The sequence below is a fragment of the Lissotriton helveticus genome, chromosome 5_1 (assembly GCF_964261635.1).
Source record: "Lissotriton helveticus chromosome 5_1, aLisHel1.1, whole genome shotgun sequence".
NCBI classification, from domain to species: Eukaryota; Metazoa; Chordata; class Amphibia; order Caudata; family Salamandridae; genus Lissotriton; species Lissotriton helveticus.
The window spans coordinates 225,693,360-225,720,021 of record NC_136065.1 but is presented as its reverse complement, the minus strand read 5'-3'; the positions used below and the strand labels follow the sequence as shown (position 1 = coordinate 225,720,021).

The 26,662-nt window shown below is 44.5% G+C and overlaps 1 protein-coding gene across 1 annotated transcript in view; it reads right to left on the bottom strand.

The window, feature by feature from the left end:
* ABCA2 (ATP binding cassette subfamily A member 2) overlaps nucleotides 1-22,994 on the bottom strand; it is a 693,258-nt gene extending 670,264 nt beyond the window's left edge. The window contains exon 1 of the mRNA XM_078642051.1: nucleotides 22,243-22,994. Coding sequence (XP_078498177.1) covers nucleotides 22,243-22,308 — 66 coding nt within the window. The 5' untranslated portion in view covers nucleotides 22,309-22,994. The remainder of the gene's footprint in view (nucleotides 1-22,242) is intronic.
* Nucleotides 22,995-26,662: the final 3,668 nt, after the last annotated feature.

The following is a 26,662-nucleotide window of genomic DNA, read 5'->3' as shown; positions in this document are numbered from 1 at the left end:
TGTACCAGTGGTGGCGTGAGTAACTCCCTATTTAAGATTTTTAAGCGAGGGCTGGCAATGGGACCTTGAGCTAGAGAACTTGGTTCCGACTACAGTAAAGTAGTAGTTTATGAGACTCTTCTGTCTGCAGACAGAGTGTTCCTAAATATAATTCTTAGTCAATCCCATAACAGAGGGATGTGAGAGGTGGGCTGACAGGCGCACCACAGGAAACAGAGAAATGATAAAAATAGGGGAAAACGCAGAGAGGAGCGACTAGAAAAAGTGAGCATGAGAGAGAAAGGTAAGATGGGACAAGTTAGAATGAGAGACAAAAGAAGGGCAGATAGAAAGAGAACAGTGGGGGAAGGGGTATAATTTTCTGGCTACTCCGCAGCATACCAGCCAGTCCCCACATCACTACATGATTAATGGGTTCATGGATTTCCAGGCATTGCTTGGTTTACTCACACTGCACTATTACGTTCCGCTTTTGGAAAACTGGGCCCTCTTCAGTCAGACAAAAAACAAGCATTGGCATAGCTAATAGGTCTCGCCTATGCAGGGGCTATTGGCTTTGCAATGTGTTTTAGCCATGTTGTACAGAAGGATGGCTGCTGTTCAGCACGGCTCTAAATTATTGGTGTGGAGGAAAGTGGAGTAGAATGAAGAGGCGTGGTGTAGAGTCGAATGGTGTGGCGCAGATTCGAGTGGAATAGAGTAGAGTGGTGTGGCAGTGTGTGGAGTGGAGAGGCATAGTGGAGTAAAGGGGCGTAGCGTGGAGTACAGGACCATGGAGGGAATGGTGTAGAGTAGAGTGGGATAGAGCGGCGTAGAGTGGCATTGGGAGGAGTGGGGTGGTGAGGCATAGAGTGCCATCAAGTGACACTGTGTGAAGTGGAGTGGCTTAAAGTAGAGTGGAATAGGGTGGCAGAGTAGAGTTGCATGGAATAGTACAGTTGTGGTCGCAAGTAACTTCAACAAGGAACCAAACTTATAACCAATGCAAAGGTACGAGGCATAAAGGGTTATGGAGAAAGCAGTATGGGAACACATAGGTGACCAGTTATAAGCAATTTTTATTTTAAAAAAAGGAAGGATGTATATAAAAGTGTAGCAGTGGTGGCGCGCTCAGTGGATGAACACTAATCAAGAGGAAGCAATCTATGCTTGAGCCATGCTTCACAGAAAGAAAAGGAAACAACGCCCTTCACTCGCTGGCCAAGGCAGCGAAAAGAAGAGTGACAATGATCCCAAAGAATAGTAAGCAATAGGCAGGCTCCAAACCCTTTATTGTAAGCAATACTCCTCATAAGCGAGAGGGCGGGCACTGCCAAAGGTGAGACCTAAAAACAGTCGTAGGGAACATTCAGGGTATCAGTAAGGGAGCTGTGTGACTCTAGTGTCTGGAATACCACACCCAGAAGAACCTTTGTGATAGTACTTCCAGGGTGATGGATGACCAGAACATTAGGAAGGGGAATTATTTCAGTACTATGTGCTTAATCACAGATTCTGGCAGGATTGTTCCCACAGGTCTTCATTCCCCCAAGAACGTCACCGGATTATACCAGGTTAAACCAATTGGGAATCACATAATATCAACTCATACTGTAATGCCTGATACCGGCCAAATGGAGATTACCTCTCAAATGGAGGCCTAAGTAGGAGCAGGACAAAACGGTGCTTGAATGTAGGTAGCATTCCACTGAAACCAGGTCAGCACATTACCCTAGTGGGTCCAGGTCCCAAAACAATAGCCGTTTCAGTAAACCAATCCAGGCAAATTAATTGCCCAGCTTCTGCCAACTCGCGTTAGCATACAACCTGCAGTATGTACCCTAAAACTAAGAGGTATAGGGTAAAGAGGGGGGTATACCTTTGGAACCCATCGGTTTCCATGGTCACAGGCAGGTCCGTACTGGCCATAGCAGGCACCGGGCAATCCCCCGGTGCGCCGCGCGGGTGGGGGCCGTTTTTGTTACAGTACCGTTTTTGCAGTATCGCTGCAAAATCGGCCGGAAACCGGTCCCGGCAGAGAGCTCGGCGGCACCTCCAACCCCCCTGAGTGGGGAGGGGGGCCGGCCGAGCACTTTGCCAGGGCCGGTTGTGGTTCCCAGTCCGGCACTGGTCACAGGTGAGTTGGAAACTGTGAGATAGGCAATTACCTATAGTTCCACATTGATCTGAATTTTACAGTAGATAGTGACCAATCTATTAGAAAATGAATGGGGTTTTGTCTACATTCTACAAGACTAGTGCTAACCAAGGTCCCTACCCGACATCTCACTGGCTCAGCCCCAGGCAACTCACTGGCTCAGCCCCAGGCAACTCACTGGCTCAGCCCCAGGCAACTCACTGGCTCAGCCCCAGGCAACTCACTGGCTCATCCCCAGGCAACTCACTGGCTCATCCCCAGGCAACTCACTGGCTCAGCCTCAGTACTGTCGGACATTTGGGAGCAGTGGCAAGTTAGTTGGTACCCTGACTTACCTCTAAATCTACTGCCAACAGTGCCAACTAATAAAACCATTGTTGAGTGAGGCAAACACGCCATATCGCTCACGTTTTCACCAGACGAAATTACTCAACCCGATTGGAATTGCACTCTTGGGCCTAGCGCAGGGTCACATTGCGGAAGGACATTGGGTCATATGTATCATTCCAAATTGCGATCGCAAACGCCGAAATTCACAGAATTTCGCCGTTTGCAAACGCAATTTGAATCAGTGGTATATATGAAAGCAAAACTGCCTTGCAAAATAAGGAATCGCAAAATTTGTGATTCCTTATTTTGTGATTGCATTTAAGGAATCGCAAATTGCTATTCCTTAAATGCAATTTAAGAAGCACAAAAAAGTGCAATTTGGCATTAAGGATTCGCAAATTACCACCAACTCCAAGTTGGTGGTAATTTGCGATATCTTTGAAAAATGCACGTTTTTTGCATTTTTCAAAGTGCCATGTGCCATGTGCCTGAGGGCATGTATGTTTGCCACATGTACATTTTAGGGGTGCAACAGGGTGTCCTTTTGACACCCTTGAAATTGCATTCTCAATTTGCGATTGAGAATCGCAAATTGAGAATGTCTTCCCATTCATTCCTATGGCCCTCTAGGTCCATAGGAATGAACGGGGAGGTATTCCTCAATTGCAAATTGCAATTTGAGATTCGCAATTAAAGAATATGTAGGATTCGCAAATCCTACATACATAGCGTTTTGCGATTGTCAAATAGCGATTCGCTAAAAATCGCTATTTGAGAATCGCAAAACCAAAGCTTCATACATATGGCCCATGGTCCTTAAAAGTAGTGCGGTCAGTGGAAGGGGAAATAATGGAGCGATGATAAACTTCCGACCTATCCGCCGGGTGCCTCTGGTCCACGTGCTCTCGTTTCAGTCAAAGGTTCACAACAACAAACAGGCGCAGACAGCGGCAGGCTCGGTTTCATTCTGGGTTATTAATAGAGCTAATCTGTCTGCACGCTGCTATTGGTGGCCTCCAGCGGGAGCAAGACACAGCGTCTATCGCTTCCCTAGACGCGCATTATATACATTACCACAGCAGAGGTCCCTTCCGCCGTCACACGCTTATTGTGTAACGAAAATACAGCAGAACACCACCGGACTCCGGCTGCCAATCAAAACTGACTTATGGCACGTGTGGCTGTGGAAAACAAGGCAGTCGCCTGGCAAAACACATACTCTCCGGGATAAAACACGTCCAAACCAAACGGTGTCCCTTGTCCAGGGGCGAAGCTTGGTCAATAAGATTGGGAGGATGTGAGCTTCTCATATCCCAACAAACACGCTGGGATATCTTGTTAAAACACAATCTATGGAAAGCAGGACATGACGGGGCAGTGGAAAGAGAGAAGAGGGCCTATTGTTAGGAGCACTTAAAAACTATTTTTTCCAACTAATTAACATTTTTTAAGACTTTCAAAACACCATACCCGACTGAAAACACACGTACTCAGCCATTTACAACAGAATACATTTAAGGGGGTGGAGGGTGTCACACCCCAATCCCGCACCCCCTTACTCCCCGAAGCTACACATCTGCCCTCAAGTACAGGCGGACAGTGTCATTAGAGGAGTTAGAGTGGGGAAAATGCATTCTGTAAATTCTGGGATGTTAAAATCCTCAAATGCATCGGAAAGAAACGGGACATTGGGGCCTGGGCCATCCCTGTCCTGTTACTACAATTACACTGTAAGCCAGTTACCTGGTCACGTTTACACTTACTAGTTAATTTCAAACTTTGTTAGGTTAATGGAAACGCCTGCAAACAAAAAAGAAAGGACAACATTAATAAATACTTCATCCATCAAAAAGCACTCAATGCACTCAGCTTTAGCAGCACCGTACTACCAAAACTAGAATAAAATGTTCATCACACGCTCAGGGGTGCGAAACATGCATTATTCGAGCAATTCTGGCTAAACAGATCAAAAAGTATTCCACGAATGTCACAAAACAGCCAGATAACTGCGGATCATCACCTTTCAGACACTTAATACATCCACAATGCCAACAATGACAATGCTAGCATGTGTGCTGCCATTTAACATTCTACAAGCATGTTAACCAGGAGTTATGGGTGGGGGTTAAAACCCACTCTCTTACGCCATGTTCGACATTACAAAAGTTTTCCATAGGCCACAATGAAGATGTAAAGACACTGAAGGTGTAATGGTGCTGATGTGGTGGTAAAATACAGGTAAAGTATTAAAACGGGCGGAAACCCAGGTGAGCAAGTTCTGTGATTTGGCGCTACTATTGACATAAAGCAGTGGCGGCTCCTCCGCTAAGGCGGGGAAATGTCGCCCCACTGCTCTTAGAGCAGTGAAAGAGGGAAAAATAAAAATTAGAATAACTGAAGGGTATCATCATTTTATTTTTGGTTGCTTAGAGGCTGGGTTAGGGCAGGCTGGTGGCTTAGGGAGAGGAGTGGCCTATGCGCACTTTGCATATTCCCCACCAGGCTGTAATAAACAGCCTGGTAGGGAATATGCACAAGCTCCCTGTCCCAATCTAAGCGCCGATCCACAGTGCTCAGATCAATCACAAAGCTCCATTGCAAGCGTTGCAATTGGCTCAGGGGAGCAATGGTGCCAAGGTGCTTCCTGCATCTACTTCCAGACTGGAGTCAGGAAGTGCAGAGAAGAGGATGAGAGATGCAGCCAGCAGAAAAGGTAAGTGTGTTTAAAAAAAAATATAAAAATATATATATATATATATATATATATATATATATATATATATATATATATATATATATATATATATATATATATTTTACCTACTGGCGGTCGCCAGTAGGTAGTTATAGTTAGGACCTAGTTTCCATAGGAAATCCGCAACATTCTATTGAGAATAACTTTGGCGCCGGGGGACGAATCTTTGCGAATTTCTCAAAGAAGATGGCCTGCTCCGCTCCGCTCCTTCCCTGAAAGTTTGGGGGGGATTCGTCAAGTGGGGGCTGAGATGAAAGGGGGGTCCCAAAACATGTTTTCCCCATGTTATTTTCCATAGGGACGTTTAGACACGGCTACAGCTCGAACGGCTGAATGGATTTATAAGAAATTTGGTAGAAAGGTAGAGTCCGGCTCGCAGATTACGCTTTTCTTTGAATGGTGTAAATCTGTTCATTAGTTGCTGAGAAAATTAACTTTGAAAAAATATATATTGGGCTACATTGGGCTATATATATGTTAGAGCCCAAATGTAGCCCAATGTAGCCCAATGTAGCCCAAAGATGGCCACCAGAGACAAAAAAAATCAAATGTAGCCCAAATATCAGCCAGATGTAGCCCAACTATAGCCCAATGACAGAATGTCCCAGAGTGTTCTAAAGAACAACTAGAGCGCTAACAGTCTCAATTATGACAAAAGTATGGCACACCTGAAGTCATCTTGATTGGAATAAAGTGTTAACACTTAAAACATTTAATTTGCAAAGGAACAAAATGAGGGGGTTCATTTTGCCATAGAAATTATGATTAGTGCTGAAGAAAGAAAAATTAGGGCACATTTTGAGTGACTTATCAAATCCTCTTATATTTCATTAAAAGAATTCTGATATGCAGTCTCAAGATATGTGCTCCAGTGGTTTTTACGAAAATTAACTTTGACAATATTTATATTGGGCTACATTGGGCTATATATATATGTTAGAGCCCAAATGTCGCCCAATGTAGCCCAATGTAGCCCAATGTAGCCCAAATGTAGCCCAAAGATGGCCACCAGAGACAAAAAAAAAACAAATGTAGCCCAAATATCAGCCAGATGTAGCCCAACTATAGCCCAATGACAGAATGTCCCAGAGTGTTCTAAAGAACAACTAGAGCGCTAACATATATTCACTGAAAAAACCATAGGTTTTAAACACGTTATTGTTAGGAAATAGCATTTACAAAACCTATGCAATTCACTGAAAAAACCATAGGTTTGACACCAGTTATAGTTAGCTGGAAATTTTACTCGCATAAAACCAATGAAATTCCCACGTTATAGTTAGTTGGACTCACTATAACTTGCGCGTGCAATGCACTGCTGATGACGTCACATATTACATCACTCATGACATGGTCAGTGACATCAGTCATGACATCACTGATGACACCATCCTTGTGACAGAGTGACAGACCTATTTTCACTGTAATGTAACCCTTGAAACACATATTCAAAAATAGAAACTAAAATTTTCAAAAAAATGGAGATACCCATACCAGTTACAACAACCAATTCAATAATTCCACCATCTATATACACATCCACTCATTGATCAACAGATCTATATAGTCACTCGTACATATACTCACTCATGATATGTAGTGATACACCTATACATCCTGTTACACACCGACAGTCATCCAAAAGATACTCTCACACATGCAAATAAACTATTGAACATCCATTTATTTGCATATACAGCTATACACACACAACCACCTTACTTCTATGGAAACTTACACATACTTACTCTCTTAAACAATCACTTATAGAAACACATACTTATCTAAACAGGAACTCTTACAATCTCTTTCTCTCACATATACTCACTTATATACATCAATATTCACATATATTAGATTAAAACATATGTAGTTACTGATAAAGACACTAGTGAGACAGTCATTCACTCACTAAGACACACATATACACACTCTCCCACCCATACAGTCCTGCACATATGCTGTCTTCAAAACACATACAAAGAGAGTCATTCATTCATGCATCTATGTGTTAAGTAATACCCCCACCAAACCATACAAACACTCATACTGATACTAACAAAAACATCTAATAACCCATATACATACACATGTAGCTACTCACCAACCCATGCAACCACTTATACACAAAGTGAAACACTAATACATATATTTAAATATTTAAACATTACTCTCTAATATATGTATTCACTAAGATACACTTAATAAACCAGTTAACCAATCAATTTTTTTTTTTAAACATCCAAGTAATCACCTATTTAAACATTTATTCTTCCATCAACTTTTACATATACATATATAAAACACATATTTATTTTTTAAAAAGACACACATTCACTGGATAGTGTCATCAGTGATGTCATGACTGATGTCACTGACCATGTCATGAGTGATGTAATATGTAACATCATCAGCAGTGCATTGCACGCGCAAGTTATAGTGAGTCCAACTAACTATAACGTGGGAATTTCATTGGTTTTATGCGAGTAAAATTTCCAGCTAACTATAACTGGTGTCAAACCTATGGTTTTTTCAGTGAATTTCATAGGTTTTGTAAATGCTATTTCCTAACTATAACGTGTGTAAAACCTATGTTTTTTTCAGTGAATATATATATATATATATATATATATATATATATATATATATATATATATATATATATATATATATATATATATATATATATATATATTTCAAGCCCCACCCGATCATCCTTTACCCCTTGCCCGCCACCCCCATTCCCTACCAGCCGCCACTGACAAAGGATCTTTTCGTAGTAGAATACAGCGCTGCAACATGCATATACTGGGTGAGGTGCCGATTCAAGTGAGTATACCATTAATAGAGAAGCTTTATCACAGGCATTGATCCCCAACTGACTACTTGGAAGCCCTTGACCAAAGAATAACATCTTATACAGGCAAGAACCCCGTTTAGGAGTCTGCCTGGGCCCGGTCAATGGATACGAGGGTCACCGTTAGAGTCTCTGCTGTCTCTCTCTCTGGGTTTACAGGTGCCACCCTTAGACATCTGAAATGACCAACCTCGTACAATTTGTTAATGTGATGATGGAACAAAGCCCCTTGATCTTTTCCAGTGTACTTTGTATTACATTACAATGAACAACAAACAAGGGGTATGGGGTAATTGTCAATGCACCTATCTTAAAGTCCAAGGATTCATATTTTTACAGTATTCACGGTGCAGAGAATCGGAGGCCCAATACCCCTTAAACCTCCTACGAAGTAAATCCTATGAATTTGCAACAAAAACAGCGATTCAGCACTCCAATAGGTCCAGAAATTAGTGTAATTTGCAAATAAGCAATGTAAGAAGCACATGAATTTCGCAGGTTCTTATTTCTTGGTTTCTTAATTGAAAGAACGGTCATTTTTAAGAGGATTTTTTTCAATAAAGAAACCAAGAAATAAGTACCTGCTGAAATATGTACCTTGTATTACATAATGAATAGCCTCACTGTTGGATTATTTTAAGATTAAGTTCGTACTTTTATTTTCTTCAATTGGATTCCAGTTAAAATAACTTTAAAGCTATATTTTGATTTTCTGCTATAAGGTGTAGGTGACAATGTGGAAGAAGTAGGCACTATAAAATGTGGGGACACGTATTCTAGATAGTAATATGTGACCTCATGCTCCAAACTCCTCTGCACAGGTTGTGATGGCATCACAAATATTCCTCCAAGTTACTGCAAGGAGACATAAGTAAGGGTAAATAGTGGAGAAGCGTGGCTCAGTGGTTAGAGGCGGCAGACCCGGAAGCTGAGATCAGCCGTGGACCAGGGTTCGATTCCCCGCCTCGGCGGGTCTCAGGCTCAAAAAAATTCCACGGACTCGACAATTCTCGCTCCGGTGCCTACTCGACTCACGGGGTCACACTCTGCGACTCTGGGCAATAGCTTGCTTAATCTCCACTATGGCCCCTCGCGGCGGGATGCCTGGCTTTCACCTTGTGGATACCCTGCCGGGGAATACCAGGACGGGTTCCCTAAGCAAGCGCCTTGAGACCCCTGGGTGATTCGTGCGCTATATAAATCGAAATACATTTACATTTACATTTACACAGGTCCACTGGTGCCACAAATGCTACTCCGCAGCAGCCCAGACACACAAGAAAGGTACGGCGTTCCTACCAGAATCCATTAAGGGTGCAGTAGAAATACCACTGGGTCTACTCTGACAGAGTGGACGCCTGGTCATAGGTCAATGACAGTGGACTCCAAAATCCAACACAGACCCAAAGGACCCTAAAGGATCGTAGGTCCATCTAAAAACCTAATCAGGTGCATGACTGACTGGGTAACTGGCATGTTCAATTTCCTGGGTAATTCTGAACAGCTGTCTCCCAAAGGGAGAAGAAGGTATCCTTTGAAATAGGATTCTTTGCTCTTCTGTAAGGACCATCATTCTCCAAAACCTGGGGAGGATCAGGGGAAAATAAATCTAAAAAAAAAAAAGACGGACTCTGTAGACAGGCGAGGTTACATTCTAAAGATGAGCAGGGGTCTATTGTGGTGTTACAGGATAGTCAATACCACAAACTGGACATGGCAATGGCACTGGCCATTTTCCAAACTGTTCCAAGGAATTGCAGAAGAGTCCTGAACACCAGGAAAAACCATTAGACTCTAGGAACTAAAACCAAAAATTAGTTTTTTTTATAGCATATAACTGAATCTTTGACACACAAAGGGTATCCAAAAACGAAATGTTTTATCTGACGCTCGCTCAAGAAGTTTGGCTTCTGAATGGATCTATTTACTCTAGAAATGCACATATCCAATATCCAGCACACGGCCAAGTTAGCCAGGACTGCCCTTCACTCCTTAAAAGGGGCTCAAACACCTTCTTAAATGGACCCAAACCATAATTCAAGCTATAGGAAAATACAAAACTGACTATGAAAGCACTCATTGGTGCATCTAAAAATAGTCACTCAACCCATAAAGACCTTTCTACACTCTGTGGCTAGACATCATTCCATTCCGTAAAAAGACGAGGATTCCAATTCCATCTCAGCACTAACCGTCCATCTCCTTACCTACCATTACATTAAGGATTTCATGCGTGTTCTGTAGCTTCTCTCAAGTACTCCAACCATCGCATTCCATTGTGTTGTACTCTACCAACCTGGCTTCCTTGATCAATATTTCTGTTAAAATATCTAATATTTTGAGACGGCGGACGGCACGTTTTTAGGCCTGGCATTATTTACAAAATGTAAGCGACCAACAGCTCACATACCACGTATCGGGCTGAACATAATATTTACATCTGCAAATACATGTTTACACGAATATAAAGACCTTGCAGTAGCTATGGCAGCTACGTGTCAGTTTTCTTCTTTTTTTTTTTGACACGAGCAATATTTTCATGTCAAGTGCGACAAAAATGTAGGAAGATCAGTGAAAGCCGATATTCCCCCACCCCCTTTCAATACACATTTAAATCAACGAATTCAAGAGGAAAATCACTTTTAAAAGTTGTACTTGAGCGGTCTAAATGATTCCTAAATGATAATTGAAGTAAACAATGACAGATACAAAATAAGTTTACCTTAAGTTTCATTTAAGAACCTTTTCCCCATCTTTACAGAATCTTAAACATAAAGAAATGACTTGCCATTTTTGCTGGGAAAGGAGCCATTCCTGGTGGTAGACTAGCTCACCGGGTGTATCGGCGGCTATTTCCAGGGTTAGGACGGAGAGCCCGATGCAGCTCTAGAAACATTACCATGGGGCTAAATGCGCATTCTTTGTGGTTTCTTACCCGGACCACAGAGCAAGAGACAGTTAATTGGGTCAATATGACAGAGTGTAGTGTCCCATCTGTGGCAGGGTTTGCGGTTCTTCACATGTTGCAGCGATACCCACAGGCGTTACTCAGGAATAATTTCAGGGACGCCAGTAGTGTGGTAAAAAAATAAAAAAATAAAAAAGTACTCAGTGTAAACTGGACGCGCGTTGCTGTGGCTTTAGAAAACGGCACGTTAAGCTACAGGAAAACACTTACAAACCATACGTTCCGAGGAGTGTGTAACCCGAGAAATCAAAAAATGCAAACCTTCGTGTCTACGATTAATGGAAAAATAAACACAAAACTGTTTACCGTCTAACAGCGGCAGCATTGTACTAAACACAATTAATAAAAATAAAAAGATTGTCCCCGTACGACCTAAGAAGCATTGTTCAAGTGAACAGGTGCAGTGTTAATAGTATTAAAAAATAAAAAATAAATAAAAGTAAATACAAATAATAAAATAAAAAAAGACAGAGACATAAGAGATTTTTTCCATTTCTGTTTCTGCTTTCGCATGGGGAGGGTGTGTTAAGGGCAGCCTTTTGAAAGGAATGAAGGTGTGCTCTGACCAACCCAACAGGACAGTATGTGGTGTTTCTTCATGAAAAATCAGGTCCAGGGTAGAGCAATAATTGTGGCAAGAGAAGGTACAATGTTGTAGTAGGTTGTATACAATAGGAAGGGTGTGTGTGTCTATTTTCCAGTGGAAAGTGAGATCATCCAGGAAAATCTCATCACAATGAGCTAACCAGTGCTACCATCAAGGAAGTCATTAACAAAGTTCTTGTTTGTGAGTAGACAAAGGTTCGGGCTCAGTGGTTTAGGTGTCAAGGTTTTAGTTTACAAAGTAAAGTATTGGAATGAGGAAGAGTTCATCCAGACCGTTTGCAATTAATAGACTCCTTGTGTAGAAAGGCAACCTCCTTTTTTTCCTGTTCGACTACGGTGGAGGAGGTTGTACCCTAACAATATGTTAATGATATGATGAATGAGCAGAACCAGGACCCTGTCAGTACAACTGCTTCAAGGTCGAAGGCTTGAACAAAGGAAGATATGGAACGTGAATTGGAGACTGTAGACGCAGTTCAGGAAGGCAGATTTGACATGATATGTAGGAATGGGTCAATGGGCTGTGAGGAGGGTATTCTTCTGAGTTTTTTTGGAGTAAGTTGATCTTAGTGTTTAGATGTCTAGCTTTGGAGATTGTGTGTGGTAACAGGTTTGTGGAGTGCGTTTGAGAGGATGCTCCAAAGCATTGGGTTGGATACATGTTGGGCTCCCGAGGAGTAGGTGTCTCAAAAGGAGATGCAACAGCGGGGGGGATTAGGAGAACAGTTCCTGGGAGAAGACGGTCTGTGAGAGAGAGATGGAGGCTGGGTTGTGGCTATGTATCATTTACTGCTGATGATCCAACGTCAGTGGATTGTCATGTAGTTCATTTTGGGGCGTGGATTAGAGGCTTGTGCTATGGTCAGTAGTAAGTGCATGCAATGAAGGATGGGTTGAGTGATCAACTCATACTGTCTGGCTTGGTTTCTTGAGGAGTGAGTAAGTGATCATTGAGTGAACAAGTATGATCCATTGCTGTAAGTCAGTAGAGGTGGTAGGCACAGTAACAGTGGGAACATTCCAAGCCATGGGAGACGCTTTAAGAGCCATCACGGTATCAAACAATGTGGTGAAGGCAGGGAGGTTAATGCCGCAGGACTTGATCATGATTGTCTCATTTTCATACAAGGTGATAAGTTGTGCCCATATCTGGTTAGGGTCACCTGAGACAGTAAGTTGTTTTCCTTTTAAGAGTATTTCTGTGTTCTTTGAGAAGAAAATGGATAGTATATTGGGCCAGGAGTATGTGGCCATAGTATACAAAAAAGTAAAAAAAAATATGGTATTCCATGACTCAATGTTTGTGGTATTTGAGGGTAGTTTTGGGTAGGCAACTGGAGAGTAGTTTGTTTTAGAAGTATGACTCCTGAGTCTGGTCCAATATGAAGTACTCTTTGCATTAGGTTTGGTGGTCATAATTACAGCATATGAAAAAAGTGTAGTCTACTAATTCTGAGAAGCAGGGACAGCAACGATATGCACTTGTGAAGTATCACTCAGTATAAATAGAAAATGTGATCGTAAGATGTCAAATTAGGTGTATAAGCCGTGCATTCTGTAAAAAGAAAATTCAAGTGCAACTTCAGCAAGAGAGGTTGAAACCTTGCAGCAGCACAAATCAGATTTAAAGGCAAGAAATGTGACTTGCATTTAAATCCACGTGCAGAATAAGTAGGATTGTATTTAAAGTTTTTTTGTTTTTTTTAAAAACACAAAATTCAGGGGCAAACATCTTAGTTTGTGCAGAATTATAAGGTGTGGCAACATTTAATTGAGGTAACAACACTTATGGTGCTTTAAACACTTTTTGGTGGAAAAAGCACATGAAGGTGCACAAACACACATGTGCTACACTATCCTTGAAGAAAATAACATTTAGCTGCAAAGGCACTCACAACAAACAGAAAATGTAATAGCAAGATATCACAATAGATGTAAAAAGTGTGCAAAATCTCCGTAGATGCTACATTAGCATAGGTGTGGAAAACTTTAGAAGCACAAAACTCAGTCACATTGATGGGTGAAAACGTGGGCAACCTTTTGATTTCACAATGAAGTGCAAAATCATATTAAGGTGCAAATCACATTATGGTACACCATCAGCAGGAATGTAAAAGCACTTAGGAGTAAAAATATATTTAGGTGCAACATTGGACAGGAGTGTTAAAACACTTGTGGAGGGTGGATCACACTTGGGTGCAAAAACCACATTTCAATGTTAAATAAGGAGTGTGGAAACAATTGCAGGTACAAAAACACTTCAAGCTCCCCGATTACGGAAATAACTTCCAGACTGCAATTCCTGACCCGGACCTGTTCTCCTGCCTAAAACCCGGCGACGTTTTGGACTTGCTCTAGTTTATCTCCGGACAGACCATGGTCTGCATTACTAACGCAATCCATCTCCAATTTACAGACACAAAATTCGAACACACCTCAGCTTTACTTTTGGATTCTGACATAACACAGACATTTGATTCTGACATAACCCATTACCGACCAAACCTTCATACCCTTGAAAAAATCCCATGCGCTTGTGTGCCTTTTATGGGGCGAAACATGTATTGGGTGTCAGGTGTACTTTTCCTTTTCATCTAACAGATGTGATATTTCTCTCAACGCTACAAGACAAAAAAACGCAATACATGAAATTTATCCTGGTCTTCCATTTACGAAGAAAAATATAAACCGCATATGAAGTCACCATATGATTCATGTAAAGTGAGTCCACTAATTAGTGAATTAATTGTCAGAATACTGATGTTTAGTATTGGGTGTTGGCATCTTCCCACACAAAGCTTTGACAAAAACACATTTAAGAGCAAAACTTACACGTCGGTGCACAAACATTTCTGGGTGAAAAATGACCCTTGGTGCAAAGTGTGGTGCCCCAATGAGTAGCCAAAGCTCTCAATGCTGAGCGCCAATACGTTATTAGGTTGCCACATTGGGTGTAAAAGTTATGCAACGGTGTGACTTTAAGTTTAGTTGACAGCACATTAGCGCATAACCATCCATGGTGCAACATCAGCAGATGAGTGGTAATACCTCGAGGCAATGTTCTTCCATTACAGTGCATAGATTATTTCTTTTAATGGCCATGTACTGTACTGAAAAGCACTCTTTAGGCATAAGAACGAACATCTAACAACCAATAACCAGTAGTGTGACTAAACTACTCTTATGGTAGGACACAAAAATATGAATATAATTTTTTGCACGCAGTGACTGATGGGGCAGAACCCGAATGGACCAGTTGCTGAAAGGGCTCGACCCAAAGGCCTTTGGTGAATACGACAACTGCTCTGCCAGTCCTGAAAACGGAAAGTCTTCGAAAGGTTAAGAGGTGATTACTTTGGTACCATGGAATCTCAAGAAATAAGCTCTAAACGCATTTTTGTAAAATATCATTGTTAAACTTGCAAGCAGAATTCATCGAAAATAAAGGCGACCAACATAACAGCCAATTAGGGTTGAGGGTCAAGTATTTGGTCATAATGCAAGGATAAGTTAGGGTCTAGCTTTTGGGTAGCGTCAATATCAGAGACAGAGTTAGAGTAGGATTACGGTCAGGGTAGGAGGGAAAGATTAGGGTCAAGAATAGGGCTGCGGTCAGGGTCGGTTCTTGAGTTTGGGAAGTGGCAAGAACAATGTAAAGAAATTTAGAGCTACAGTAAGGGAAAGTCTAAGGGCTAAGATCAGTGTTAGGATGTGGGCCAGGACAAGAAAGTGAGGGGGGAGCTTTAGATTCAGTGCCAGGCTAGTCGGGGTAGAGTCTGTGACAGGGAAAAGGCCTGGTTTAGAGTTAGGACAAAGAGAGAGAGTGTGGGAGGAAGGAAGATTTAAGGTTGGAGTAAGAGAAGTGTAAGGGCTAGGATCAGCGCTGAGGTCGGGGCCAGGACAGTGTCAGTGCCAGTGTCCGGCTAGAGTCAGTGAAAGGGAAGGCGAAGGGTTTAGGGTCACGACCAGAGAGTGACAGAGGAACGAAGATTTACGGTTGGAATAAGAAAAAGTGTGAGGGCTAGGATCAGCGTGGAGGTCGGGCCAGAACAAGGGAGTGAGGGGGGGGGGATTGGGCTAGTGTCAGTACCAGGCTAGTGTCAGGGTATAGTCTGTGAAAGAGAACATGCAGGGCTAGAGAGGAAGTAAATGTTATGGTTAAATTCAGGGATAGTTTACACTTTAAAAAAAAGAAAAACAAGGTTAATCAAACAAGTCAATCCATGTGCCGTGAGGGGTGGGTGCTGTTTCTGCATGGACCTCCATCAGTGGCCTCACTGTCTAGCAGTTCTTCTGGGTGAGAGGGTTGCATTTCAGTACTAAGCACGCCAGTGAAGCAACTGGAATACAACTGCTTGCAACAAGTCGGAATTTCAGCCAAACCTGCTTAGCTGAAGTGACGTGGATCGTGGAGGTGCAACTCATAAGGAAATGGAGGAATGCTAGAGAGGGAGAACCACGCTGAAGGGATACAGACACGCAAGAATGGGCCTGATCTGAATTATCAATAGTGGGTTATTAATAGAATGAAGTACGATGTGATCCCTGTGGCCAGAGAGAGGGGGCTTCAGAGCTTACAATTACTGCTTCACTCTCTATAGTAAGAGTGTCCTTCTGTGCCGTGAAACAGCTCTTGGGAGGCCTAGGCGCTATACAAATCACCTGTGACTTTAAATCAACCTTTTTAAGTGCGTGTTTCTATTTATTTGATATAACCCAAACTTGATTTGTAAGCGGCAACTGAGCGCTTTGCAGGAAACATTTTTATTATGGCAGCGGCAACTAAGACACCAGGTGTGCATGGAGCATTAGGATGTTTGCGTCCGTATAGGGAATGTGAAGTCAGGCTGAAGGCTAACTAGAAGCAACCAAAACATGCTGGGGGGTAGATACGGACAGAAACTTATAGTTTTTTTTTCTTTATGCTTAACATTGCAAATATTTACCATCTGGAGGTGTGAGATAAAGTGAAATACCCAGAATTCGCTAAATCCTGGGCAAACTGCAAAAGGCAGGTTTGGTTTCCAGGATGCCCGGTGGCAGCTTAGCCAAGGGACCCCCACAGCCCTCGAGTTTCCTGGATCTGTGTGCGGGTTCTTCTCCCAGGCCAGGATTTTTCTTCGAATTCTGGGACTTGTCCCGGTTATCCAGTTTACATATAACTGGTGCTACACGTACCAGAATGCTAATACAAAACACTGACGGAGTTAAGTTACTCAAACGTGAAACTCGAGCGCGTGGGGCCACAGCTGGACACTGCAGCCAAGGGCGACATTTTAATGCAACATGGCAGCCGTGCTGACACCTTCAGCGGTGAATACACTCAGTTTGCGCTGGCACGTCACTGAGATAAGCACACCCCAGTGGCGGCCGCGGTATATCAGAGCAGCGGGCCCCTCTCTGCCCCGGGGTGGAGACCCGCTGCCATGTACCACCAGACTGGGGCAGTGCACACGAAGGCGCAGCCGGGATTTTACGAGAGGCGTGTGAAGCATGTACCGTGCAGGCATGCACGTCAATGGCAAGCGCGTGGTGTAGGCGGGTGCCTTGCCAGGCCTGCCACGGGCGCCATGCCAGCCAGAGTGCAACAGTGCACCGACTCCGATCATAAATACACATGCGACGCAGGGACTAGAGGATGCCGCTCCTACACCAGGCACCCGCAGTCGGCCCTGTCCATAAGATTTCCCGCTCTCCGACTGCGACCCCAGACAGGCCAGACACCTCTCCAAGAGAAAGACTGGGCTGCACTTTGTAGCACTCCGGCGGCGTGGCACTGAGCGCGTGTGTCTGAAGCTGAGCGATGCCAGGCACCGGGTGTATTTGCAACACGCGATTCATTCTAAAGCTGTTCTGGGCGCTCATGTCTAGGGTGAACTCCACTTCAGAGAATGGGGGTTTGCAGGGCAGCAACCGACCAGAGGGAGGACTGCCCCGCCCCCAATCTTTTGGGACGTTGTGCTGGCTTTGGGCTTCTTTTGGGCTAGGATATAGCCCAACACGTGTAGCGGCTCCATTTTGGTTGCCAGTCACCATTTTAGCGAGGTAGCATGGGGACTGGAAGTGGTGGTTTGGGCTACCTCTGGGCTATGATGTAGCCAAACATATATAGGGGCTCCATTTTGGTTGCCAGCCACCATTTTAGCGTGAAAACACAGTGGCTGGCAAGTATTTAGAGCTTTTGTCCCCGTCCTGCCAGGCCCTTCCATTAGAATTATAACTTATAAATTGAACAAAGTTGATGGGTTTTACGGTTTCCTTAGTTTTAAGTCGTTTCCATTGCAACAGGTGCACAAGGGGGGTTATGGGTTCAGTTGTTGCTTGATTCAGGTGCACAAACGGTTGGCTGAGAAGTTAATATAATTTACAGAAGTTTATGGTTTGTAAGCGCCACTTCAGGCTGAAGGGGAACATGTAAGAAGGTCACGCCTCGACGACATTGGAAGTTATACGGTTAGGTAGTAAGTCCAATGTGGTTCAAAGGGTAGTTGAGGTAGGAAAAGGGAACCATTTTTAGTTGAAAATGTTATCAGGGGGATGTTAATTTAGGGATGGGGCAGTTTATCCTAAGTGAGTACAGATGTATAGTGATCAGAGGCAGCGCAGAGAAGCGTCATCCCAGTGCTTTTAGCAGTAAAATAAAATGATAATAATTTGCGTTATTATTATTTAATTTTGTCCTACTTCCAGCAGCTTTGCGTGAGGGGGGCAGGGGAGGAGTGGTAGCACCCTCCTAAGTGCGCAATGACTGCTTGGCCGGCTAAACAGTCTGGCACACTTTGCATGTTCTCCATGCAGGCTGCATAACACCCTGCATGGAGAACATGCCCAGGCTCCCAGTCAGTGTCTTAGCCCCGAAACACGGCGCTCAGGCCAATCAAAATGCTTCTAAGGCAGTGTTGTGATTGGCTTACTGGGATCCTGGACGTGCTTCCTGTTCAGGCCAGCACGGGAGGACTATGGAGGAGAGACGCAAAGAGGAAGCAGCAAAAGGTACGTTTATTTTATTTTTTAATATCTGCTTCCCCCCTCCCGCCCTCGTCCCACTACCTCTGATCCGTGCTGGCTGCTGCTGATAGTGATGCAACAGTTTGTAAGGGAAAGGCCCAGATTATATACTAATGTGCACCCGTTTCAATAAAGCAGCCTTTTTCCACACAACCCAGGTGTCAGTGGCCTGTGCTGCCCTCTCTTCCCCAATCTGTTAATTTGGGAGCTTTTTCAAGCTTTTGCTTTGTTTTACTGCTCTGACCATTTCCTGGAAATACATTGGCTGTCCGACCTCAGTAGCACGTATTGAGCACCACTCTATATTGCCTCCGAATAGACAAGGCCAGGTTCACCAAAATTATGTGACAGGGAGAACCAATTTATGTACAGTGGAACCCAGTTGACAATCTCACTAGTAATGTGGTTTCTACTTTGGTTCGGAAGCACATTGTGTTTTTAAAATACCCCTCACACACCCAAAGGACCTTTAGTGTCATGCTTCATCCTAGGGGTCTGTGCACCCTTCTACGAAGCGCAGCGTGCTACTAACCAGCGAATAAGCTGGAGCACTTGATGTGACCTCTATGTGTAGTGTGTGAGAGAGAGAGTGGAAGTGAGTGGTAGGGTCAGAGGTGAATAGTCAGTGAATGTTAAAAAATACCTGGCATAGGGAATGCTATGTGTACGTTTTACTTGAAGTATGCCTAATCAGCTCAATATGTGGACAAGATACTATCTTGATCACCTTTTGCAATCCAGTGGTTTCAGGCCTCATGAGCCAAAAAACGTAGGGGACTCTGTGCTTTCGAGCACTATTTGGGAGGTTATTACCTCACCCGACCGTACCCTCCGCGGATTTGTGTTGACAGTATATTACTGTATGATTGTGAGCAGGGTAGGGATCCCTGTACCCGTCCTGATGAAGTATCCCACTTTGAAACATGTTGACACAGACACATAGGAGGCTTTTTGTACATTAATGCATTATAATCCTCCGCCTCACGTCTTTTAAAAATACCAGCAGGGGGTTTATTAAAATTCTCTCTCGTCCTACCTGCCAGGTATTTTTTAACATTCACTCACTATTCACCTCTGACCGTACCACTCACTTCCACTCTCTCTCGCACACTACACAGAGATCACATCAAGTGCTCCCGCGTATTTGCTGGTTAGTAGCACGCCACACTCCGTAGAGGGGTGCGAAGACCCCTATGATGAAGCATGACGCCAAGGGCCCTTTTGGTATGGGAGGGGTATTTTAAAAACACAATGTGCTTTCCACCAAAGTAGGAACCACATTACTAGTGAGATTGTCAACTGGGTTCCACAGTACACCTTGTGGGCGGATTCCTTATGTTTATAAAGTATGACAAGGGGAGACTGAATCCACTCCCTATGTCCCGCTGGACACTCCTATTCCTCCAGTCCCTCTTTTGATTAAGATAAAAGAACCAATTTATGTGGCAGAGTTGACTAAATTATGCAGGAAGAAAAGCCAAATATAGTGTGGTGTAATGCAGCAGATTGAGGATATTACTTCATTATTTTGTCTTTTTTTACTCGTGGCAACAGTCTGGGCAGATATTTCACCTCATTCGTAGCAGCTTACCACCAAAAAACAGCAATAGGCAACTGAAAGATGACTAGTCAACTTTTGCCAAGGGCCTTTCCACTACCTTGGAGCGCCTGTTGCCACGTTTAGTAACTTTTGATGCTTTTTAGCTAGACAGTTTTTTTAATTAAAATCTGTAATTCGTGCAGTAAATTGATTATGTGGCAAATCCATAATTATGTGGAAAATGCTGCGACTGCAGTATCGCATAAATCCAGCAGCCCTGGAAAAGGGGCAGTGTGAGAGTGAAATACTGCAAGACTGAAATGTAGACTGGTGTCTGCTCCCGGTGGCCAGTACCTCCTGGTCTTCGGGAGCAAAGCTGCAGGTATCCATCACCCCTGGGGTGTACAGGTGGGCGGCAGGGACCGCTACTCAGCGGATCACAAGTTGAGGTCCCTCATCCACTGCATCACCGAGTACCAAAGGGACCTTCGTCCATATCTGCATCATACATGGTCCAGAGAGACCCAGATCACATCCTCGTTAAAGATGGGCCCCCATCTCGCCTTTCATTGCAAGCGGTTGTGCAGACTTCCTTCCAGTTTCTCACCACATGTATTCCAGAGGAGCCATCACCCACATCTTCATCAGAGGTGGACCAGTAGGACTCATAGCCACCTCTTCAGCAAAGGATGTTTCTCATTCCACCACCTCATCACAGGAGCGTCATAGAGGCCCTCGCTCACCTCTACATCACGCGTGGTTGGAACACAGATTACTTCCTCATGGAATAGGGGCCCTTCCTACCACTTCATCACAGAAGTCCATCAGGACCCAGACATGTCACCTCTTAACAGGTGGACCAGTAGAACCCTCACTCACCTCCCCATGACAGGTTGTTGGGCCGACTTCACTGCTGATCCTAATGGCGGAAGTCCCGGGGGGGGGGGGGTATGGAGGGGTGGTCCACCTCTTCCTAACAGGTGGTCCATGGGGACACAGATCATGTCCTCGTGGAAGGGCGACCCTCACACATCTCTTCATCAAAAAAGATCTACCAGGATCTTCTAGACCGTCATCTCTTCAGAGGTTGGCCAGTGGGCCCCTGACCACTTCACCACAGGTGGTCCAAAGGGACAGAGCACCTCCTCATGGAAGCAGGAACCCCAGCCATCTCTTCATCACAGACAGTCTATCAAGACACAGACTGGTCATCTCTTCACAGGTGGGCCAGGAGAGCCCTCACCCACTTCATCACAGATTTTTGAGCGGGAACTCACTTTACCTCCCCACGACAGGAGTCCAGATGGCTCTCCTCCCACACAGGTGGAGGAGAATTTGGACTCCTCGTCACCTCTTCATCACCGGGTTATTGAAAAAAACCTCATACCACCTCCCTGTCACAAGAGTCCAGACTGACCCTTTCTCACCACTCCATCACAGGTGGACCAGTAGATTTTCCACCCACCTCTTCATCACAGGTGGGCCAGTGATCCCCACCCACCTCGCCATCACTGGTTATTGGGTGCGCCTCATCCCATGGCTCAAAGAAAGGCCCTTGTGACCTCCTTATCACAGGTGACCCAAACTAGATTAGTCCTGAAATTGTGTGTCAACCACAACCTAAGGAATTCTGGGTGTTGTAGTCTTGCTTAGTTTCCATACAACTAATTCAACACGATGACGTGGAGTGAGGTAACTACGCACAAGCCAGCTCAGCCCCTTATCACAGGCGTCCCTGCACCCATCTCATGGTCATAGATGTCCCAGAGGGGTCGATCCACACCATCACAGGTGACCAAACGTGGATTAGTGGTATTCCAACCTAGCCCTAGCACTGTAGTGCCAGCAGGACCCGAAACTACTCCCTCATCATAGGGAATCCACCACAGGTGAAACAGATGCCCCCTTCTTCTGCAAAACCCAGCGCCAAAAAGTCGTTAGGTGTGAAGGATGCACTCTGTAAAGGATCGCGCTCAGCAATCAACACGTTCAACCTAGACCAAATAAATCGAGTAGACATTTGCCGGCCCCTTGGACTTACCGGGCTCCGCCGCTTCAGGGTGACGTTCTTCCAGAGCAGGAGGTGCAGCTGGTGCAGAAACCCCATGTTCACGCCGACTGCTCAGCTTCTCACAACCCGTATCCCCGGACACCGACCGTCGCTGCTGCTGTTCACTCCACAGATGCTCTGGCAATGTAGCAATGCAATGCTCCAAAGGTAAAGCACCGAAGGATACCGGCAGGGAAAGCTCGGGTGAGCGCGCGGGGACCCAGTCCGGGCTCCCCACGGTGGAAGCAAAGCCTGGCTCACCCCAGAGGGGGCTGAGCCCGGGTTATCCTCCCTCCGAGGGACCGCAGCCAGGGTCAGTATGGGACAGCTGCTTGCATTGTTTACAGTTTCTGGGGCTGCAGGGGATCAGTACTAGTGACAGCAAGGGAGGAGAGGGGCAGCCCAGCCTAGGCTCGGCCGATCCGGTGCCCCCATCCACCCAGCGGGGGCATGTCTCAGGATGGCCCGGCGGGGTCTCTCGCTGCAGGCTGGAGGTGGAATAAACAGCAGCCTGTCTCAGGACAGGATCTGCCCGGACACGAGGATCAGGGCGCCAAGGTCCCGGGGTGTCTTGCCGCGGTACCCTGGAACCCCATCAAGTGCACCCCGAGCTTCGTTCCTCGCCGCCGCTCCGATCAGCTGCACCGCTGAGGCGAGAGCCTTGTCTCCGGCTGGAAGTCTATTCTCCTCCTTGCCTGCTGCTGCATTGAATTACATCCCTCCCCGCCCGGCGCTCTGTCACTGCTGGCGGCTCGGACCCGCCCCCTCTTAAAGCGCCCGCACTGGACCACCTGTCTCATCTCACTGCATCGAGCCCGCCCCTGGCTCTAACCCTAGCTGTCAGAGATCCGGCCCCAGGCAAGGTGGGCGCCTGTCACGGAGCATCCGGCACCCACTCTGACTAGCATTCTGACGCTTGCAGTGTCCACTTCCAGGGCTGCACATATCAGAATCCACCTCACACGCGAGGACTTGGATTCTCGCATGTGACACCAAGTGCATGACGGTTCCCGTGGAACTGGTCGGCCTTCCTGCCACTGTTTATCAGTGTAGAGATCCAGTTGTCCCACGTCAGGTGAGAGGCTCACCCGCTTTGCTCCCTAATTTGTATTCTGGTACTTGTAGTTCTGCTCTTCTCCTTATACAGCTAGGCTTTCAGGTACCAGGTATGAACGAAAACAGGTGGCAGGGCGAGATACTTATGACTGGCCTAGCACCAGGGAACAAGTCTTAAAAAAGAAGTGAGGGGACTAACCAAGTTAGGTAGTATGCATGTGAAAGCATGAGGCAATGACATGCCAAGCACAGCGCATGCTGTCACAACGCGTGACATTGCACGTGACATCACAGGAAGTGACATAACAGGAAGTGACATCACATGTTAAGACCTCACACATATGTTTATCATGTATATCATGGGTACATTTAACTGTATTATAACATTTAACAAAGGAGATTGTGCGTTAGGGTTGTGCCAAAAAAGTGGCACAATCCTGACGCAAAATCTCTGTCTCAACTAATACATTTATTTATTTTAAACCCTGCTACAAAGATATTGGCAGCAAGGAGAAGCATGGCAGTAGATCTGTTCTGCTTAATTGGTCGCGAAGTCTGCATTTTAAAATATTAGATTGGGTTAAGGCATCTGCTGTACAGGTGCCCAGTAAATTTCAGGGAATAGTAGTAGTGGTTAGACAACTCTGGAGGTTAACGCATTTGTGGGAGAGATATGTGTTTTGTGAAGTCCCAGATTTGAATCAAAGTAGTATAGAAGATGAATGTGTCTCCTGCTAAGCACATCATGTGAAATGCAGATGACAGATATCTATTTTATGTAGATAGGTAAGCGGGTTACTGCTTTTAACACAGAGAACCTTTTGTTACCTGCAGTTCATAAATTGTAATCCTGCACAGTGACATATGGACATGTGACTCCTACACCTTGTAACCTTGTCTCATGTCACTCATCTTGAACATTGATTTACACACTTACCTGATGTATTATGTGCATGTTTTGTAAAGAGCTCTGATACCCTGCATTGGGATGCATAGCGCTATAAAAGAAATAAACAAGTGCTATTGAAAACATTTGTGTAAATACTTGGACAGACCAATACATCTGACATTCTTACAGTGTATGCAGTTATATACAGGGACATAACAAAGTCAAAAGCATGCCTCTCTTAAGTACCTATGAAGAGATAACAAGCTGTGTGCCTTTGTTTCCCCTCCGTTGCATTTACTTTTAATTGTGTGAGGTTCCAGGCCGGCTCCAGTCAGCATATTCAAACAAAAGGAGGCCTGATGGCCCCTTAACTTCGGCCCAGCTGGAGGTGAAAAAAAGCCCTCTCACTGCCTGCACGTTGCTGCTGGGAATGGAATGCAAACAACAGACAGGCACTGCTGAACGTGTCCTGGTGTCTGAAAATTACACAGGGACAAGTTCAACATACTTCTGTGGGGCTCAACTTCTTGGCAGGGTGGACTGAAAATAGAGGGTGGACGCCGTGTACCTGGGTGTACCCCGACTTGTGCCCTGCCTAGCAATGCTTGAGACCGTGGCTGTTATTGCTGCTTGTCAATTAAATTTTGTATTTATTCGATCTCAGCACAAAGATCATAAAATGTACATATATTACAAATAATCTCATAGTTTAAAAAAGAAGAAACGCATACAAAGACACATAAAAGCAATAAAAGCATACCATAAAATTATACCTTATTTAAAATTCAGTACAATTAGGAATTAAGATATTTAGTTTGGAAGTAGGGACAGGAAAAATAGTAAATAACAGGACATATAGCTCTAATAAACAACATTAAATCAATTAGAATGGAATACTCTTTCTCAATACTAAAGTGCATTTCAAAGAAAACAACCAGCTACATTATATATATCATAATCGTTTTTTGTAACCAGCATGATAGCTTGTTAAAACATCATACTCTTTCTCAGTGCTAGAATGCATTAAAAAAAGCAGCCAACCCGATAACATGTCATAATGTTTAGTTGCTGGAGAAAGAGCAGGACAGCTTTGCATTTAAAAAACGTATACCTACGTAACAGGGGCAATCACATTTTCTGGTATAGATTAGGTAATAACTGGAAAAAAAACGAAATGCAATAAAGAATGAAGCGATCTCTCATTGCATGGCAAATACATGTATCAGAAGAGGGGTAGTGCCCCAGCGGAAAACATAACAACCAACACATCATACCCAGTCTAAATCTAGTCAGCATTGTTTGCTCATAAACATTCTGTACAAAAAGTAAATACAGCACTGTCCCTTCTTTCATCTGAATTTCACAGTAATCACTCACAGCTGGCTTTACCACTTCAACTGCCTCTCTCGGTGCCTGTCTGTGCTTTAGAAAACAATCCTGAATCCAGATTTTGTCTTTTTTCCCTTTTTTTCATCTGGATTCTCAAGCATATGTACCCAGCCCTGGAACAATAAAGTATCCCTAATGTACTTTAATCACTGAATTTTCGTTCCATGTTTGCAGGATAGGCAGTCTCTTATAATTGCCCGGTTAAGCTCAGCTTCACTATTCCACCATATTGAGCACCAGAGAGTCAGGGGGGCTAGATTTATAAGGTCTTGATCATAGTCCAACCCTAGTTCCTGGTGCAAGTAGAAGTGTGGGGTTGATAGGGGAACCCCCAGCAGGTGACGACAAAACCTGTTCCTCCTGGACGTGGATCGCCCCAACCTCTCTGTAGCCCCAAATCCCCATGCCATAAGTCACAGTTGGTATACACTTCCTTATGTAAACTTACAGAATTGGAGCAACCGTTTTTCTGCCAATACATGCGGCAAGGGAAAGGGTAATACCAACTTCATGGGAAAAACAAACTATCCTGCTTCTAAGGTAGGGGACCACCAGCAGGCCTCGTCAAAATCCAGGCAAAGGTATGGAAAGGAGCTCACCCTACCCAGTTTCCTTCCTTCAATACTTAAGCTGCAGGTTTTAGTGTTTCTCGGACCACACGTAATTGTGCCTTAGAATCCATAGGTGACTTTCCCTGCTATGGCAGTGAGTGCCTCCTATGTGACTTAGGTGGATTCCGTGGTCCCAACCTCCCAGACACCATTTAATAAGAATGAGCTCATGTGCAACTTTACTCACAATACTCTTAATAGTGCACAGTCTCTCAGTCGTTGCACAGTTCCACGCCCAAAGCAGTTGTGAGGCTGTTGATCATGTGGATTCTTGGCAGCGACTCTGCTTTCTGCGCCTTTCGCTGCTCTCCCACTTCTCGGGTGGCGTGTGAGCCAGTTGTCCTAGTCAGGGTTTTCTCGCAGATATGTCTGCGATTGTTCCATTGGTCAAGCACTTCTACAGAGGGCACTAGGGCTCCACTGTCATCATGCCTGTTCACACTGCAGTCCCCACCTTATCTGTATA